The 19,351-nt window shown below is 60.5% G+C and overlaps 1 protein-coding gene across 2 annotated transcripts; it reads right to left on the bottom strand.

Annotated features, from left to right (window-relative positions):
* Positions 1 to 379: 379 nt before the first annotated feature.
* Positions 380 to 18,120, bottom strand: SLC11A2 (solute carrier family 11 member 2). Of its 2 annotated transcripts, none has more exons than XM_057412132.1 (16): positions 18,034 to 18,120; positions 16,758 to 16,897; positions 15,988 to 16,113; positions 15,106 to 15,225; positions 13,389 to 13,495; positions 12,184 to 12,254; positions 12,027 to 12,094; positions 11,545 to 11,700; positions 10,652 to 10,810; positions 7,845 to 7,931; positions 6,828 to 6,947; positions 6,483 to 6,632; positions 5,627 to 5,700; positions 5,351 to 5,504; positions 4,136 to 4,189; positions 380 to 1,206 (listed from the first exon to the last, which is right to left on the bottom strand). In XM_057412132.1, the coding sequence occupies exons 1-16, from the start codon at positions 18,068 to 18,070 to the stop codon at positions 1,129 to 1,131; spliced, it is 1,701 nt and encodes a 566-aa protein (XP_057268115.1). In that variant the 5' UTR covers positions 18,071 to 18,120; the 3' UTR covers positions 380 to 1,128. The 2 variants fall into 2 exon arrangements, with proteins under 2 accessions (XP_057268115.1, XP_057268116.1); XM_057412133.1 differs by lacking the exon at positions 18,034 to 18,120 and adding an exon at positions 17,334 to 17,375.
* Between the last annotated feature and the right edge of the window lie 1,231 nt (positions 18,121 to 19,351).

Here is a 19,351-nt window from a genome sequence, read left to right as displayed (position 1 = left end):
CAGGGATACATAGATAAATGGACACAGGGATACATGGATACAGGAATACATGGACACAGCTCCCACCAAAACTCAATCGCATGGGCTGAATACCCCAGTGGATCTGAGCCTGAACCCTGGCTCTTCCGAGTCCCCGTGGGTTGCTCAGGTGCATGGGTCCTGGGTTCACTCACCTGAAATCCCAGAGCTCCGCTCCCGAGCAGGGAAAAACCAGGAATAGAATGAATCCCTCTGGGAAAAGTGGCTGGAATGTCAGGTTTATTTTTAAAAAAGCTGAAGAGAAAAGGTTAAAAGGGATCTTTGCCCGGGAATGCCGCAGTCAGTGCATTGGATAAATGCCAAGCAAAAAGAACCAGGAAGTTTTCCTTGGGAAAAAGGCTGAATTAAACCAGATTTAATAAAGGAGAAGCAGGATATGGCCACGATGGAGTCCAATCAATCAGGCTGGAATCAAGGGGGTTGGGAATTGGCTCCAGAGGTTCCCTGAGATGACAGAAAAGCAGCTCCACACGTTCAGCCCCTGCCTGCGGAATGCCAGAGCCTGCCGGGAAAATGGGGCTCAATGGAATCCTCCAAACAGCAGCTTCGATGCTGCCTGCGCCGGGCGCATCCGGCTCCAACTCAGCTCTGGGCTGGGAATAACCCATGGGAAGGAGGAGCTGCTGGGAAGAAGCATCTCCATGAGGAAGAGACTGCTGGAGGGGCCCAGACCTGGAGTCACCGCCGCTCCTCCTAAGCTGGTCTCTGAAACCATCATGAATGGAGCTCTGCTCCGATGGGTTTCCCAAACCTGGAATTTTCCTCAAATTAGGAAAAAAGATTTGGATTAGCATCCACGGGAGAGACACGTGAATCAGAACTGGAATAGCGGTGGTGAATCCTTTCGCAGAGCAACTATCGGGAACTAAACGGGAGCAACTGGAGAAATCCGGAAGCAAACCCCAAGGTTGGGGTTGGAGCCGGGTTGGTGGCTCCGGCTCTGAGCAATTCCCAGCGCTCCCAGGACCATCCGGTCCCATTGTCCGACCCCCGGCTGCACTCAGGGTCCCGGCGTGAGCCCGGCTCGGTGCTGAGCCTGAGCCAGGGCGGGTTTCCACTGACACCGGTTCTGTCCTCAGGGATCAGGAATCATCTGGCGACGAGCGTGTCCGTGTCCACGTTGCTGAGCAGGAAGAGCTCAGGGCAGGCGGCGAGGCCCAGGTGGTGCTGGAAGAGGTGAAGGGCGAGAGTTAGAGCTGAGCCGAGCTCCCCCATCCCAGCCTCGTGGCGCATCCCCACCTGCCGGGCCTGGAGCTTTGAGTTTTCCATCCTTCGGGAATCAAAGCAAAGCAGCGTTAAAGCCCCCAAGCCATGGAACGTCGCAACGGGGAAGCGGCACCGCGGTCACTGCCACCTGCAGCACCACACCGCGCCCTCCCGTCCTTCACTGCGGGTAATGGAGACCTGGATGGGATCTGCCCATGGAATAGCATCCGCTTCCATAGAGCTCCAGGAAACCAGCCTGCCCCATCCCTGGCGGTGTTCAAGACACAGGGGCTTGGAGCAAGCTGCTCCAGTGGAAGGGGTCCCTGGAGCTGGATTGGAGCTGGAGGAGCTTTAAGGTCCCTCCCAACCCAAACCATTCCATGATTCCATGGATGCCATTGGGACTGGCCCAGCTCATGGTGGCTCCATCCTTCACCCTCTTGCTGGAGGCCACGGTCACAACGGACCTGGGAGCCCAGAGCGAGCACAGCCGAGGCCTGAGGGTTGGATCCTGCAGGGATCCCAATGGATCTGCTCCATCCAGTGGGCTCTGTGGGCTCTGGAGCCGCTGGGGTCTCCTCCACAGCCAGGAATCGCCACCGGTTCCAAGCAACCCCCCAAGAAACGACCCAAGGAGCCGAGTGGAACAAGATCCATCCTTTAATGGCACCATGGGGCTCCACAAACTGCTTCCGAGGAGACACGGGGGGAGCAAAACCAACCTGAGCCTTAGGAGGAGCAGGAGGTGGGAATGAGGAGGCTCCGCAGTGGAGCTGCCACCTACAAGTTAGTACCAACCCCTGTCAATCCCAACTCCAGGAAAAGCAGAAGGATGGAATGCCGCTGGCAAAGGGTAGGAACATCCTGAAAGCCCCTGCCTGTGATCAAACCCCACGTTTTAATGCCAGGAGCAATTCCCTGCCTGGGACCAGAGCAAGGCTGAGGAAGGGGATGGAATTCGTCATTAAATCCATGAGAGGGAAGCTTGGTTAAGGGCTGGAGCTCACCGTGCATGGGGCAGCCCTGGGAAACTCCATAGGGAACCTCCTGGAGCTCAACCAGGCCAAGGGCAAGCTCCTGCCCCTGGTCCAGCGCAATCCCAGCACAGCCCCAGGCTGGGGGGGACTGGATGGAGCAGCCTGAGGAGAGGGACTTGGGGTCCCCATGAGCTGGCTTCAGGGAGTGCTTGAGCCCAGAACCCCCCCCAGTGTGGGGCTGCATCCCCAGAACGGGAGCAGCAGCTCCGGGAGGGGATCCTGCCCCTCTGCTGCGGGAAGGGGAGACCTGAGAGCAGCTCCAGGGCCTGAAGGGGCTGCAGGGAACCTGGAGAGGGGCTTGGGACAAGGGATGGAGGGACAGGGACAGGCCAAGGGGAATGGCTTGAACCTGCCCGAGGGGAGACTGAGCTGAGCTCTGGGGCAGAAGCTCTTCCCCGTGAGGGTGCTGAGGCGCTGGCACAGGGTGCCCAGAGAAGCTGTGGCTGCCCCATCCCTGGCAGTGTTCAGGGCGAGCTCTGGATGAACTTTAAGGTCCTTTCTCCAACCCAACCCCTTCCATGGTTCTGTGAATCCAGGAATCACCCTGGGCTCTTTTCCCTGTCCTGGGGGATGCAGGAGCAGGCGCTGTTTGTGCCACACCAAACCTCCCCTTCCTGGTGTTTTCAGGTCCACAGAAGCACGTTGGGACCTAAACCACCTTCGTGGAGCTGAGCATGTTCCATGCCCAGCCACGGCTCTCACGTGCTCAGAGATAGGGGAACAGACCCTGGACACCCAATCCTCACGGTCGAGACACCTAAAAGCACCCTGGGACAGGGGACGTAACCCCAAAATCCATTCTCTGCTGGAGAAACCACAGGGGGACTTCTCCAATCACGGAAGCAAAGCAAACCCCACTCTGTCCTAATTGAGAACAGCAGACTTTGGATGTCCTCCATGTGAAGGCTTCTCCATGGAAGGCCCTGGAAGTCGTTCCATGTGGAGGAGAAGGGCAGTGGGAAGGGTTTGTAGTGGCTTTAGAGCAGGGATTAGCAAGTGAAGCCCTGGAGCTGCATTAGAGCCATGTCCCCCCCCGGAGCAGGCGACCGGCATCCGCTGCGCCGGGACGTTCCGAGCCAGAACGCAGGAATTTCTGAGGACTCTCACGGGTGTTTCCATGAATCACGGGCAGAGGGGAACAAATCACACTTGAACCATAAATAACCAGGGACATCACAAGGCGTTTCCTTTGCTGAGCACCAGAGTCACGCGCCGGGCGAGCACCAGCAACGAAGAACAAGCTTAATGCTGAGGATTCCCAACGTCTTCCCACCCCTGTGGAAGCTGCTTCAGCCCCGCTTTGAACTGGGAGGGAAAACGCACCCAGCTCCAGTGGGATGTGAGCTGCAGCTCCAGCCTGGAGGAGGGCTCTGGGGGGGGGTAGTGTCACCGTGTCAGTGCCTGCGGCGGCGGCAGCCTTCAAGCACCACCCAAAGGGTGCTTTTGGAACGTCCTAGCTTAGCTTTGGAGATGCTCCCGCGCAGCAGCAGGGATCCCCTGGAGCTCCAGCGTTCCTGCTGCGGGGACGGCCGCGAGGAGGGAGCCGGGCAGAGGAGGCTGCAGCCCAGCGGTAGCGTCTGGCCCCGCAGCGGGAGCAGAGGCGCTCAGCAAAGCAAACGTCCGAGTTGAAGTGTTCCAGCGGCGACAGGCGGCCCGCTCCGCGCATCCCAGTGGGAATGCCCTCACCCCCCCCCCCATTCCCTGTGCAAAGTGCACATACGTTTGTCTACGTTCACACAGTAAACCATAGGCACACACTGGCTCTGATGGCTACTCGCTGTGCAGGGGCACCGGGGCTACTTAGGGGAGAGGGAAGGCGACTCCTCGCTCAGCAGGGTCTGGGTGACGCTTACCCTCGTCCCGCAGGCCAGGAAGGAGGCTCCCAGCGCGATCAGGCACAGCCAGCTCTGCAAGGCAACGGGTGCTGGGGTCAGGGGCTGCGGAGCCCACGGCCACCGGGCTCTGCCGTGTGCTCCGTGGGCACCCGGGTGTCACCTGCGGTAGCACGAGCGGGGCTGGAGGCAAAGCAGCACCTGGTGGGTGAGTGCTGGGGGGAGGACAGGGAGCTGAGCGGGGTGCTTGGTGCCTTGGAGGGAAGGGATCGGGGTGCTTGGTGCCTTGGAGGGAAGGGATCATCCCATAAGGAACCTCAGGGAGCTCAACCAGGCCAAGGGCAAGCTCCTGCCCCTGGTCCAGCGCAATCCCAGCACAGCCCAAGGCCGGGGGGGACCGGATGGAGCAGCCCTGAGGAGAGGGACTTGGGGTCCCCATGAGCTGGCTTCAGGGAGCGCTTGAGCCCAGAACCGCCCAGTGTGGGGCTGCACCCCCAGAGCGGGAGCAGCAGCTCCGGGAGGGGATCCTGCCCCTCTGCTGCGGGAAGGGGGGACCTGAGAGCAGCTCCAGTGTCTGAAGGGGCTGCAGGGAACCTGGAGAGGGGCTTGGGACAAGGGATGGAGGGACAGGGACAGGCCAAGGGGAATGGCTTGAACCTGCCCGAGGAGAGACTGAGATGAGCTCTTAGGCAGAAGCTCTTCCCTGTGAGGGTGCTGAGGCGCTGGCACAGGGTGCCCAGAGAAGCTGTGGCTGCCCCATCCCTGGCAGTGCTCAAGGCCAGGTTGGACACAGGGGCTTGGAGCAAGCTGCTCCAGTGGAAGGGGTCCCTGCCCATGGCAGAGGTTGGAGCTGCAGGAGCTTTAGGGTCCCTTCAATACAAACCAGGCTGGGATTCTCTGATCATTGGATGATTTTACACCTCTGGCAGCACACAGACACTACAGAGGAACATTCCAGAGTCTGTGCCAACCTTTCACCTGCTGCAGCACTAAACTGAGGCCTTTTTGGGAACAGAGAGCAGAGGAACTGCTGAGGAGATGGAAAAGGAACTGCTGAGGAGGTGGAAAAGGCTGCGTGTGGCGGCAGCAGCACTCAGCACGTTCCCAAGCAAAAGCCTCAACCTCCACATTTGTCCTGACCCTGTGGCTGTGAAGCAGACACTGAACTGAACAGAGGGAAAAGCATCCCATGGGCTGCTCCCAGCCCCAGGGAGCCCCAGCTGGAGCCAGACTCACCAGATAGGCCACAAAGGACAGGTACATCACGCTGAGCACGGCAGCCCCCACGTACAGAGCCACGTGGTTGAGGGACATGACGTAGTCCACCACGAAGTACATGTTGATGCTGCAGATGAGGAGGATGAGGATCCCCCCCCCGATCCTCCAGAACCTGTGAGCAACACCAGGGCACAAGGGGGTGAGCTGGGGCAGGGCTGGAGATGTCGCAGGGCACGAGGTGAAGAGAGGAAGGGAACGTGTGCCTGGGGCAGCACCGAGTCCCTCAGGACTTACAGTCCATTGGCAAAGTCGTTCATGACGCTGGGCAGGCTGGTGAAGGTGAGGACTGGGATCAGCGCAAAGGGAAGCTGGAAGAGAAGAACAAAGAGCCCAGATGTGCCAGCACTTCCTCAGCTATTGTGAGGGGACACAAAGGGACTTCCCCTGCCTGAAGGAGGAAGCAATTCCTGACCCTGGCCGAACCTCTCCACCTCCCCCAGGAGACCAGGGTCTGAGAGCAGCTCCTCCTGCTTGCTTGCTCCTGCAGACCCCAGAGCTGCAGCACTCGGTGCAGGAGCCAGGGAACCACGGAGTCACGGAATGATTTGGGTTGGAAGGGACCCTAAAGCTCCTCCAGCTCCAACCCCTGCCACGGGCAGGGACCCCTTCCACTGGAGCAGGGTGCTCCAAGCCCCTGTGTCCAACCTGGCCTTGAGCACTGCCAGGGATGGGGCAGCCACAGCTTCTCTGGGCACCCTGTGCCAGCGCCTCAGCACCCTCACAGGGAAGAGCTTCTGCCCCAGAGCTCATCTCAGTCTCCCCTCTGGCAGGTTAAAGCCATTCCCCTTGGCCTGTCCCTACATCCCTTGTCCCAAGCCCCTCTCCAGCTTTCCTGCAGCCCCTTCAGGCCCTGGAGCTGCCCTCAGGTCTCCCCTTCAGGAGCCTTCTCTTCTCCAGGCTGCCCCAGCCCAGCTCTCTCAGCCTGGCTCCAGAGCAGAGCTGCTCCAGCCCCCCCAGCACCTCCAGGTCCCTCTTGTGCTGCTGCCCCAGAGCTGGATCAGGACTGCGGGGTCAGGGCTCCGAAGCGCGCAGCAGAGGGGCAGGATCCCCTCCCTGGGATGCTTTCCCCAGCCCGGGTGCTGCTGCTCACCTGGAGGCTCATGAGGACGTTCAGGAAGTCGTTCATGCCCGTCAAGTGCTCCACGTCCTGGAAGATGGCCACCAGGAGCGTGGGGGTGATGGCGATGGAGCGCGTGAGCAGCACCCGCGCAAAGCGGGACCAGCGCAGGTTCAGGAAGCCCTGCAGGGACCAGAGCAGGGGCTGAGCAGAGAGGAGGCATCAGGAGCAGAGGAGGAGCGGCACTGGGGCAGGGGTCGGGTGAAAGGGGCTTTTAGGGAGCTCCCAGCCCGAGCTGCGGCGTGTCCATGGACGGGGAATGCTCCGGCTGAGCGGGAAGGGTTGGGAAGGGAGCCGGGGGGGGGGCACTGCTGGTACCTCCATGACAAACTGCCCCGAGTACGTCCCGGTCATCGTGGAGCTCTGCCCCGCGGCCAGGATCCCGATGGCCCAGATGTAGAGAGCGGCAGGGCCGAAATAACAGCCCAGAACTGCACCCTGGAGGAGAGGGGGGAGAGGGGAGGGGTCAGAACTCCCTGGTGACCACAATAATCCCAGCGGAGCTGAGCTGGAAGAAGAGGAATCCATTTGTAGGACAGGGAAAAGCATTCCCTGCCTTGGGAAGCAGGCAAGGAACACTCAGGGGCTGCAGTGGGAACAGAGCAGGCTCAGGATGGAGGGAAGGAAACGCTTTGTCATGGGCAAGCTCATAGAAGAGGGAGCAAGGAGCGAGGTTGGACGGGCACCGTTGGCAATGGGACTGGATTGTGCCTGTCCCAAGGGCTGGGCGCAGGGTCCCCAGGGTCTCCTCCAGCTCTGCTTTTGGGGATGTTTTTACAGGTCCTGGCCCTCAGCACTCCCTGTTCACCCAAAGGGAACTGGAGCTGCTGGAGAGAGGCCAGAGGAGGCCATGGGGATGCTGTGAGGGCTGGAGCAGCTCTGCTCTGGAGCCAGGCTGAGAGAGCTGGGCTGGGGCAGCCTGGAGAAGGCTCCTGAAGGGGAGACCTGAGAGCAGCTCCAGTGCCTGAAGGGGCTGCAGGAAAGCTGGAGAGGGGCTTGGGACAAGGGATGGAGGGGTGGGATGAGGAGTTTGGGCTTACAACCGGAAGAGGGAAGAGTTAAATGGGATATGGGGAAGAGGTTCCTCACCATGAGGGTGGTGGGAGGCTGGAATGGAGAAGCTGTGGCTGCCCCATCCCTGGCAGTGTTCAAGGCCAGGTTGGACACAGGGGCTTGGAGCACCCTGCTCCAGTGGAAGGGGTCCCTGCCCGTGGCAGGGGTTGGAGCTGGAGGAGCTTTAAGGTCCCTTCCAACCCAACCCATTCTGGGATTCCAAAGGGAGCGGATACAACCAGACAGGGAGGGGCCAAGGCTCCCGCTCCGTGGGTCACTCACCCCTTTGTAGATGTCCACCTCCAGCGTCTGGTTGTTGTTGGGGAAGAGCGAGGAGTGGGGGCTGCTGGCGTTGACGCAGACGGCGTTCTGCAGGGAGTGACGCGGGGACAGGGTCGGGTGTGCTCAGGAGCAAAGACCAGGACATGGAAATACCCAGCACCCCTGATCTCACCCCTCTCACACAGAATCTATGGGCTCAGCCCACCCAAGGGCAGGTGGGGCTGGGAGCTGCCCTTCTGCTCACATCACCCCTGGTTCTGCTCACACCAACCCCGGTTCTGCTCACACCAACCCCGGTTCTGCTCACACCACCCCCGGTTCTGCTCACATCACCCCTGGTTCTGCTCACATCAACCCCGGTTCTGCTCACACCAACCCCGGTTCTGTTCACACCAACCCCGGTTCTGCTCACACCAACCCTGGTTCTGCTCACACCAACCCCGGTTCTGCTCACACCAACCACGGTTCTGCTCACATCACCCCTGGTTCTGCTCACACCAACCCCGGTTCTGCTCACATCACCCCCGGTTCTGCTCACACCAACCCCGGTTCTGCTCACACCAACCACGGTTCTGCTCACATCACCCCCGGTTCTGCTCACACCAACCCCGGTTCTGCTCACACCAACCCCGGTTCTGCTCACATCACCCCCGGTTCTGCTCACACCAACCACGGTTCTGCTCACACCAACCCCGGTTCTGCTCACATCACCCCCGGTTCTGCTCACACCAACCCCGGTTCTGCTCACACCAACCCCGGTTCTGCTCACATCACCCCCGGTTCTGCTCACACCAACCCCGGTTCTGCTCACACCAACCCCGGTTCTGCTCACACCAACCCCGGTTCTGCTCACACCAGCCCCGGTTCTGCTCACACCAACCCCGGTTCTGCTCACACCAACCCCTGGTTCTGCTCACACCAACCCCGGTTCTGCTCACATCACCCCTGGTTCTGCTCACACCAACCCCGGTTCTGCTCACACCACCCCCGGTTCTGCTCACATCACCCCTGGTTCTGCTCACACCAACCCCGGTTCTGCTCACATCACCCCCGGTTCTGCTCACATCACCCCCGGTTCTGCTCACACCAACCCCGGTTCTGCTCACATCACCCCTGGTTCTGCTCACATCACCCCTGGTTCTGCTCACACCAACCCCGGTTCTGCTCACACCAACCCCGGTTCTGCTCACATCAACCCCGGTTCTGCTCACACCACCCCCGGTTCTGCTCACATCACCCCTGGTTCTGCTCACATCACCCCTGGTTCTGCTCACATCAACCCCGGTTCTGCTCACACCACCCCCGGTTCTGCTCACATCACCCCTGGTTCTGCTCACATCACCCCTGGTTCTGCTCACGCCAACCCCGGTTCTGCTCACATCACCCCTGGTTCTGCTCACATCACCCCCGGTTCTGCTCACATCACCCCCGGTTCTGCTCACATCAACCCCGGTTCTGCTCACATCACCCCCGGTTCTGCTCACATCAACCCCGGTTCTGCTCACATCACCCCTGGTTCTGCTCACACCAGCCCCGGTTCTGCTCACATCAACCCCGGTTCTGCTCACATCACCCCTGGTTCTGCTCACACCAGCCCCGGTTCTGCTCACAACAACCCCGGTTCTGCTCACACCAGCCCCGGTTCTGCTCACACCAACCCTGGTTCTGCTCACATCACCCCCGGTTCTGCTCACACCAACCCCGGTTCTGCTCACATCACCCCTGGTTCTGCTCACACCAACCCCGGTTCTGCTCACACCAGCCCCGGTTCTGCTCACACCAACCCCGGTTCTGCTCACACCAACCCCGGTTCTGCTCACACCAACCCCGGTTCTGCTCACACCAACCCCGGTTCTGCTCACATCAACCCCGGTTCTGCTCACACCAACCCCGGTTCTGCTCACACCAACCCCGGTTCTGCTCACACCAACCCCGGTTCTGCTCACACCACCCCCGGTTCTGCTCACACCAACCCCGGTTCTGCTCACACCAACCCCGGTTCTGCTCACACCATCCCTGGTTCTGCTCACACCAACCCCGGTTCTGCTCACATCACACCAACCCCGGTTCTGCTCACACCAACCCCGGTTCTGCTCACACCAACCCCGGTTCTGCTCACACCAACCCCGGTTCTGCTCACACCAACCCCGGTTCTGCTCACATCACCCCTGGTTCTGCTCACACCAACCCCGGTTCTGCTCACACCAACCCCGGTTCTGCTCACATCACCCCTGGTTCTGCTCACATCAACCCCGGTTCTGCTCACACCAACCCTGGTTCTGCTCACACCAACCCTGGTTCTGCTCACACCAACCCCGGTTCTGCTCACACCAACCCTGGTTCTGCTCACACCAACCCTGGTTCTGCTCACATCACCCCTGGTTCTGCTCACACCAACCCCGGTTCTGCTCACACCAACCCCGGTTCTGCTCACACCAACCCCGGTTCTGCTCACATCACCCCTGGTTCTGCTCACACCACCTGCTCACACCAACCCCGGTTCTGCTCACACCAACCCCGGTTCTGCTCACACCAACCCCGGTTCTGCTCACACCAACCCCGGTTCTGCTCACATCACCCCTGGTTCTGCTCACACCAACCCCGGTTCTGCTCACACCAGCCCCGGTTCTGCTCACATCACCCCTGGTTCTGCTCACATCAACCCCGGTTCTGCTCACACCAACCCCGGTTCTGCTCACACCAGCCCTGGTTCTGCTCACACCAGCCCTGGTTCTGCTCACACCAGCCCTGGTTCTGCTCCAAGAGCCCGGGGTTTGGTCCCCAGCACAGCCCCAGCCCCAGCTCACCACATCCGCGTTGTTCTTCTCAAAGAAAGCCTCGGCGAAGACGGTCACCACGAAGATGTTGATGATGAAGGAGACAAAGAGAGCGATGCAGGACTCGATGAAGAAATACTTGTTGGCTTCTCGCACCTCCCTCTTGTTCGCACGGTTCACTTGCCGGGACTGCAGAGGAGATGGTGACAACGGGAGCCTTGAGAATCATGGAACCGTGGATGGTTTGGAGAGATCATCCAGCCCCAGCCCCTGCCACGGGCAGGGACCCCTCCCACTGGAGCAGGGTGCTCCAAGCCCCTGTGTCCAACCTGGCCTTGAGCTCTGCCAGGGATGGGGCAGCCACAGCTTCTCTGGGCACCCTGTGCCAGCGCCTCAGCACCCTCCCAGGGAAGAGCTTCTGCCTAAGAGCTCATATCAGTCTCCCCTCGGGCAGGTTCAAGCCATTCGCCTTGGCCTGTCCCTACATCCCTTGTCCCAAGCCCCTCTCCAGGTTTCCTGCAGCCCCTCCAGGCACTGGAGCTGCTCTCAGGTCTCCCCTTCAGGAGCCTTCTCTTCTCCAGGCTGCCCCAGCCCAGCTCTCTCAGCCTGGCTCCAGAGCAGAGCTGCTCCAGCCCTCGCAGCATCCCCATGGCCTCCTCTGGCCTTGCTCCCGCAGAGGTATTATTTACACCAGATGTATTATTGATACCACTCGTGTGTTACCCATATCTGTCCTTATCCTACACTAAAATACCGGGACACGGGTCACTGGGTGGGAAGAAACAGCAAATCCCAACCTTTGAGGGGAGGACCTGGGGACAAGTGTCCCAGTGCTCTCCCTGTGCCGGGGGCTCAAGCAGCTCTGGCAGGGCCTCACTGTGTCCCCACAGACACTTTCTGCCCTGCCCAGCTCAGCAGCTCACCTTGACCAATGCCGAGTGCAGGTACATGTTGTGGGGCATGATGACAGCGCCCACGATGCCCACGGCCTGCTCCAGCTGCGGCGTTCCGCAGTCCTGGCAGTACGGGACAAAGAGCCCCTGGAGCAGCGACTGCTGGTTGGGTCTGACTGTGATGTACTGGGCACGAGACAAGAGAGGCGTGGGGTGAGCGCGGTGCTTTGGGTGCTCCTCTGGCCATACCCCCCCCCCCAGGTAAAACTGGAACCCCAACGTGGCAACTGCTCAGTGGAGCTGGGGGTGATGAGCGGAGCACGAGGAGTGGTCTCCACAATGGAGAAGCAGCCATCATACAGAGCAAGGCTTGGGCAGGCCAACGGCCACGCATCAGAGACACAGCCCCAGCTTCAAAGGTCCTGAATGTTAAGGGTCTGTGCCGCGTTTTGGGGTGTTGGGGCACCGGAGTTGGGAGGGGATCCATACAAAGCACACAGGGTGGAAGGTACCTCATATCCGAACGTGAGGGCCATGATGGTGATGAGAAAACCAAAGAAGGCTTCCAGTTTCCGCAGGCCTGTGGGAAGACACAAGCTCCATCAGCAAACTGAGAGCAGCGGCACGGCAGGCTGAGATTCCTCAATTTAGGAGGAGAAGGAAAATCACCGTATTTGTCCAGGAAGAGAAAGACGAAGGTGTCAGCGATGGTGATGAGCACTCCACCCCACAGCGGGATCCTGCAGGACACAGAGCAACCACTGCCACACCTCCCATGGGAGCTCCTTGGGTCCCAAAGGACAGCTCCGTGCTGGGGCTGCACTCCAGCCTTCCTGACCACAAGGAAGGACATCTGCTGGGGGCTCCCTAGGAAGGACATCTGCTGGGGTTCCTTAGGAAGGACATCTGCTGGGGATCCTTACGAAGGACATCTGCTGGGGGTCCTTGGGAAGGACATCTGCTAGGGGTCCTTAGGAAGGACATCTGCTGGGGGTCCTTAGGAAGGACATCTGCTGGGGGTCCTTGGGAAGGACATCTGCTGGGGGATCCTTAGGAAGGACATCTGCTAGGGGTCCTTGGGAAGGACATCTGCTGGGGGTCCTTGGGAAGGACATCTGCTGGGGGGTCCTTAGGAAGGACATCTGCTGGGGGGTCCTTAGGAAGGACATCTGCTGGGGGTCCTTAGGAAGGACATCTGCTGGGGGTCCTTAGGAAGGACATCTGCTGGGGGCTCCCTAGGAAGGACATCTGCTGGGGGTCCTTGGGGTCCTTGGGAAGGACATCTGCTGGGGGGTCCTTAGGAAGGACATCTGCTGGGGGTCCTTAGGAATGACATCTGGCGGGGGGTCCTTAGGAAGGACATCTGCTGGGGGGTCCTTAGGAAGGACATCTGCTGGGGGTCCTTAGGAAGGACATCTGCTGGGGGTCCTTAGGAAGGACATCTGCTGGGGGGTCCTTAGGAAGGACATCTGCTGGGGGGTCCTTAGGAAGGACATCTGCTGGGGGTCCTTAGGAAGGACATCTGCTGGGGGTTCCTTAGGAAGGACATCTGCTGGGGATCCTTAGGAAGGACATCTGCTGGGGGGTCCTTAGGAAGGACATCTGCTGGGGGTCCTTAGGAAGGACCTAAGGCCAGGAAAGCTGCAGCCCAGCTCTGGTGGGTGCGTTCCAGGCTGTCCTCTACAGTCACAGGGGGAAGAATCAGGCACCCAAGGCCAAGTCATCCGAGCGCTTCCACGCCGGAGGCGAACCACCCACCTTAACTTTAAGGTTTAGGGGAAGTCAATGAGTGGGGTCCGGCACACCCGGTGTCACCTCCCCAGTCCCAGAGGCGAGCACTCATCCCCTGCTGCCCTCTGCCAGGCCCAACTCACTTTCCCATAGACAGGAGGTTGATGGCGATGGCCGAGCCGATGACCTCCTGCATGTCGGAGCCGATGATGGCGAGTTCAACCATCAGCCAGAGGATGATCCGAGGCACCTGGGGGGGGAACAAGCATCCAAGAGCATTAAAAAGGGGGCAAATGACTCCCTCCCGGAGGAGCTCGGGGCTGCGGTGCTCCTGCAGTCAGGAGCTGCCTCCTTCCCCTGGCCATGGCCTGGCAAAGGTGCTGCTGGAGCCTTGCAGGCTGGCTGGGAGCAGAATCCCTGGTGACCTGTGGCAATCACTGCGGGAGGCTCCCGGGACGTTTATATAAGCTCAATGACTCGCCTCGTTGTGAAAGAGGAACTGGGTGCTCCTGTGCTCGAGCGCTGGAACATCAGTGCCGTGGTGATGCCAGGGACAAAGCCTCAGGTGCTGGATGAGAAACCTCCAGCTGCGCAGAGCTGGGGACATCCCTGACTTCAGAGAACCATGGACTCATGGAATGCCTTGGGTTGGAAGGGGCCTTAAAGCTCCTCCAGCACCAACCCCTGCCGCGGGCAGGGACCCCTTCCGCTGGAGCAGGGTGCTCCAAGCCTTCCCCACAGCCCGCGCCGAAGGGAGCTGAAGCAGGACTGAGCCCTCTCTTACACAAGCCATGGAGGTTTCTTAAGCAGGGAAATGTAAGAGCCAGGAATGGTCTTGTTCTAAAGAGCCATTTCCCTTCTGGTGATCCCTCGGGCTTAGTTCACCCACGAGGACCTTCAGGAGGGAGCAGCTCAGCCAGGAAAGCTGGGATCCCAGCTCTTATTCCTGAGGCTGGCCCAATTCACTGGGAAATGCCAGGACATTCCTCCCATGGTTCAAGTCTTCCTCCAAATCTGCCTTTCTTCCAACCAGGAGCCAAACCAGAAGAGATCAATGTAGGCTTCTTGGACAGCAAAGCAAGATCATGGAACCATCCCGGTTGGAAAAGAGCTTCAAGATCAAGTCCAACCACTCCCAACCCTGCCAAGGCCACCACTGCCCCATGGCACTGAGGCCTCATCTCCATGGGGTGTGAGCACTTGCAGGGATGGTGCCTGCAGCCCTGTCCTGGGCAGCCTGTTCCAATGCCTGAGCACCCTCTGGGGCAGGAATTGTTCCTCAGCTCCATCTAAACCTGCCCTGGTGCAGCTTGAGGCCGTTTCCTCTTGTCCCATCCCTTGGTCCTCGGGAGCAGAGCCCAGCCCCTCCTGGCTCCATCCTCCTGTCAGGCACTTGGAGGCAGCGATCAGGTCCCCCCTGAGCCTTCTCCTCTCCACCTGAACCCCCCAGGTCCCTCAGCCCTTCCCCATCACACTTGGGCTCCAGGCCCTGCACCAGCTCCATTCCCTTCTCTGGCCCCGCTCCAGCCCCTCAATGTCTCTCTTGCAGTGAGGGGCCCAGAGCTGAGCACAGGATTTGAGGTGCAGCCTCCCCAGTGCCCAGTGCAGGGGCACAATCCCTGCCCTGGCCCTGCTGCCACACTGGTGCTGAGCCAGGCCAGGATGCTGGGGGCTGCCTGGGCACAAGCTGCTCCTGCTCAGCCCCATGTGCTGATGAAAATGGATTCCGGGCTCTGGAAGGCTCCCTCCCGAGGAGCATTTGGCACCTCCCGAGCAGCACGAACCCATCCGGCCCCAGCAGACGGAAGGACCCCGGGCAGGCCAGGGCAGTGTCCGCGGTGGGAGCAGCAGGGCACCCACCTTGTGGTACTGCCGGTTGCAGACCTCGGCGAGGTGCAGCCCCGTCACCACCCCCAGCCGTGCCGCCAGGCGCTGCAGGAGCAGCCCGATCAGCGTCGCCAGCATCAGGACCCACAGGAGCTGAGGGAGACACAGAGGGAGGGGAGGGGGGGTGAGCGTGACAGGTCCCTGGGCCCCAAAACACACCCAGAGGAGTCACAGACCACCCAAAAGACACTCGCTGATGCTCAAAGGGTGTTTGATACCGACCTGGAGCTGGCACAGGGGGACATAAATGCATCTAGAGCAGGAGTCACTGCCAGAGGGCACAGCATAGGATCATGGAATGGGTTGGGTTGGAAGGGACCATAAAGCTCCTCCAGCCCCAACCCCTGCCACGGGCAGGGACCCCTTCCACTGGAGCAGGGTGCTCCGAGCCCCTGTGTCCAACCTGGCCTTGAACACTGCCAGGGATGGGGCAGCCACAGCTTCTCTGGGCACCCTGTGCCAGCGCCTCAGCACCCTCACAGGGAAGAGCTTCTGCCTAAGAGCTCATCTCAGTCTCCCCTCTGGCAGGTTCAAGCCATTCCCCTTGGCCTGTCCCTCCATCCCTTGTCCCAAGCCCCTCTCCAGCTTTCCTGCAGCCCCTTCAGGCACTGGAGCTGCTCTCAGGTCTCCCCTTCAGGAGCCTTCTCTTCTCCAGGCTGCCCCAGCCCAGCTCTCTCAGCCTGGCTCCAGAGCAGAGCTGCTCACAGCATCCCCATGGCCTCCTCTGGACTCTCTCCTGCAGGTCAAGAGCTCAAGAAGCTCCCTCTCCCTTCTTCCCTTGCTGCTTTCAGCTCAGCCCCATGGCACCCTTAGCTCTAAACCACGCAGGGTTACACGCTCACTTGCAGCACCGACCTTAAACCCTGCGACGGCCCCGGACTGTAAATCCGACTCGATGTTCCCTGGATCCAGGTAGGCAATGCTCATCAGGAACCCTGGCCCCGTGAAAGCCCAGAGCTTGCGGAAACTGAAGCAGGATTGCTGTGGGGAGAGGATGGACACAGCATGAGTGAGCCCCGGACCCAGCCATGGGCATGAGGACCAGCAAGAGATGCCCCAAGGCTTGGATTTCATTTCCTGGTAAAATCAAGCCTGTTCTTTAATCCCATCCTGAGCTCTGCAGCAGTCTCTGCTCCTAATCTAAAGCAGAGTTCAGCACCTAATCTAGGGTTTAGGAGCAGGCTGTGGGACAGCCAAGGCCACACTCATGTAAATCCAGGTGGGAGATGATTCCCCCTGTGCCTGCAGCCTCCTCCTCGCTTAATGAGGAGCCAAGAGGGCACCTGAGAGGGGACTGAGCTGCTCCAAAGGTCACTCCGGCTCCCTTCCCCTGATAAGGGAACAAAGAACCAGGGTCCCCTCCCCTGGGGCTGCACAAAGACATTTCTTCAGCTCTTCAGCAGATCTCCGGGCTGCTCCGGGCTTCCCAGAGGACAAATCTCATGGGATGAGTCATTAACTGTGCAGCAAGGAGATCCCTCTCCCTCCTCTCTCCCAAATCCCCATCCCGCAGCCAGGTTTCCCTTTCCAGTGTAGGCAAGAAGGGAACCAGCACGCAGGGGAATGGCTCACAGGGGTCAGGGTTTTCCTGACTGGATCTCCCTGTTGGAGCAGATGGATCTCACCTTCTCATCCTCGGGGATGGGGATCTTGCTGTCGAAGTAGGTGGTGAAAGGCTCCTCCGAGGAGGCATCCGATGGCTGCAGCGGGTTCATGCTGCTGGAAACGGTGCTGACGACTCCCCCGGGCTCCCCGGAGGCATCTTCTGCAGGGGGGGAGGGGAAAAGGGAGAAGGAATGAGCCAGGATCCCTGGAAACACAGGACGAAAGGGCAGGACCCGCAGGCAGAGCGAGAGGAGCCTGTGCTGCCCTCACACCGCTACAGAGGGCATCAGCCCAAGCTCCCCTGGGCTGGGAGAAGATTCCTGCTGGAAGGACCCTGCTGCCTGTGGGATCCTGGATTTCCACGGGGACCTCGGAGCACTGCTCTGCTCTGGAAGCAAGCGGTGGTCGGGCAGTTTTCCCCCTCCTCAAGCACGAGGGGAGGCCCTGATGGGTTCTAACCTCACCTCCTGAGCAAGGTGCCACGAGAGAGCCCGTTATTCCCTCAGGAGATGTGCTGAGGCTTGGACCAGGGCCCCACTCCCGCCCTGCCCACCTCCAGCCCACAGCCCCTGCTCCCACGTGGAGGCAATACTCACTCCTGCTCTCCCTGCGTGGCATCCTGCTCCAGAGCTGGGTCCCAGAGCTGTGTCCCAGAGCCCAGCTCTGGGGGAGGAGGCCGGGACCCAAGGGCAGCTTTTACCGAGTTACCTATTGCAACACCGGAGTAAAGGGAAGGGGAAGGCTCCTCCTTTTCCCTGCCTCCCAAATCCCTCCCCGGGCTCCTGCCCTGCCAGCGAGGCATTTACATAAGGGATTTAGAGCCGGAGAGGGATCCGGCTGCGCAGGACGGGCTGGTTCAGGGCTGGTCCAGCTCACCAAGGGAGGTGGAATGAGCCCCAGGCACCGAATCTCCTGCTGGGGTCACCTCAGAGGCCTGAGGTTTTGTGGCCACTGGGCTAATGGAGCGGGCGGGCGGCAACGGGCACACGGAGACCTTGGGGTGGGTTGTGCAGGGCAAAGAAATGGATGAAATGGAGCCACATCCCAAGGCTGCACCCCCAGGGCAGGAGCAGCGGCTCCAGGAGGGGATCCTGCCCCTCTGCTGTGCTGTGGGGAGACCCGAGAGCAGCTCCAGTGCCTGAAGGGGCTGCAGGGAACCTGGAGAGGGGCTTGGGACAAGGGATGCAGGGACAGGCTAAGGGGAATGGCTTGAACCTGCCCGGGGGGAGACTGAGCTGAGCTCTGGGGCAGAAGGTGTGTGTATGAGCAGAGATGCTGTGCCATGGGCAGCCGTACCGTAGGAAGCCTTCTGGTCCATGTCGGAGTTCCCCATGGTCGAACCCTTTCGGGGGCCCAGATCCTGCTTTAGATCAGCCACGTTGGCTGCAGGGAGAGGAGGAAACATCATCAGGAAGGAGAATAAAAGCTCGAAAAGGGGCACCAGCCCCGGCATCACAGGGACCTCCCCAGCCCCTTTCCAGCTCCGAAGGAGCCGGCAGGGCCAGGAGGGGGGGGTTTAAGCCTGGGATCTGCTTGGAAACTCAAACAAGAAGGGGGGAGCAGAGAGCCCCGGCTCCGTCCCTCTTGTGAAACTCCAGCTGAGGAAACAAAGCCTGGAATTTCCTCCATGTGTCAACAGCCCATTGCAGCTCTCCCCTTCCAGGCAGGGCCATGCCAGGGCCACCGCACCCTTCTCAGGGCAGCTCAAGTGTCCGTAAGGGCCCCGTGGAACTCTTTCATCACGGGGCAGTTTCCAGTCTAAGCCCACGCAGGAGGGTGCCGGGATCTGGAGCAGGGCTTGGGATGAAGGCCTGGACCTGGCATCCTCCAGGGCACGCCCCAGCCCCGCCAGGACAAGTCGAAGTCCCAGCACTCTCTGCTTAGGAAGGACTTAACCTCCCTCAAAGCCCCTTGTCCCATAACAGGGGATTCCCTTCCAGCAAGGCCACACTGGCCCAGCGAAGGCCCAGAAGGCAAACACCAGCCAGGAATCCATTGAAGGGGTGTGAACCCGGTTCAGGTCTCCCAAGATCCCACAACCGGCTCCAAGGTGGTTTGTAACCAGCCAAGCGCCCTGGGCTCAGCCCCAGGGTCACTGCAGGCAGGGCTCCCTTGGTCCTTATCTCTCCAAGCAGGATTAAATCAAGCCCAGCGTGGCTGAGGAATGCTCCAGGAGCATCCCACAGGGCACAGGGCACCTCTCAGGCCCACCAAAGAGGAGGGGTTTGCTCATTCCGCCCCTTTCCCAATGATCCCGAGGGTTTGCTGGGGAATTCCCCCGGGGTCATGCGGAGGGAGGTGACCAAAGCCCGAGATTTCCCTATCCCGGGTTTCTGTGCTCCCGATGAAGCCACAGGTGAGGGGCAGCCTCAGGCCGGGCCGGGCAGGACCTGCAGCACCCCCCACGGCAGGGGTGGCACTGGATGAGCTTTACGGTCCCTCCCAGCCCAAAGCTCTCCATGACTCCATGAATCCTCTGCCCCTCGGTTAGGACAGGAGGGGCCGGGCATCACCTCACAGCCCCGAGGCTCGCGGGTCCCACACTGCCCCTTCCTCACAGGCTCCTTCCTAAGGGTCTTTCATTGCCCCCCTGCCCGATGTTTAGCCATGAACC

This window comes from Pezoporus wallicus, unplaced genomic scaffold (genome assembly GCF_028554395.1).
Source record: "Pezoporus wallicus isolate ANWC-B61680 ecotype Strahan unplaced genomic scaffold, APGP_CSIRO_Pwel_v1 contig_14034, whole genome shotgun sequence".
Lineage (NCBI taxonomy): Eukaryota > Metazoa > Chordata > Aves > Psittaciformes > Psittacidae > Pezoporus > Pezoporus wallicus.
Note: the sequence above shows the minus strand (reverse complement) of the source record. Positions and strands in the feature narration are given on the sequence as shown.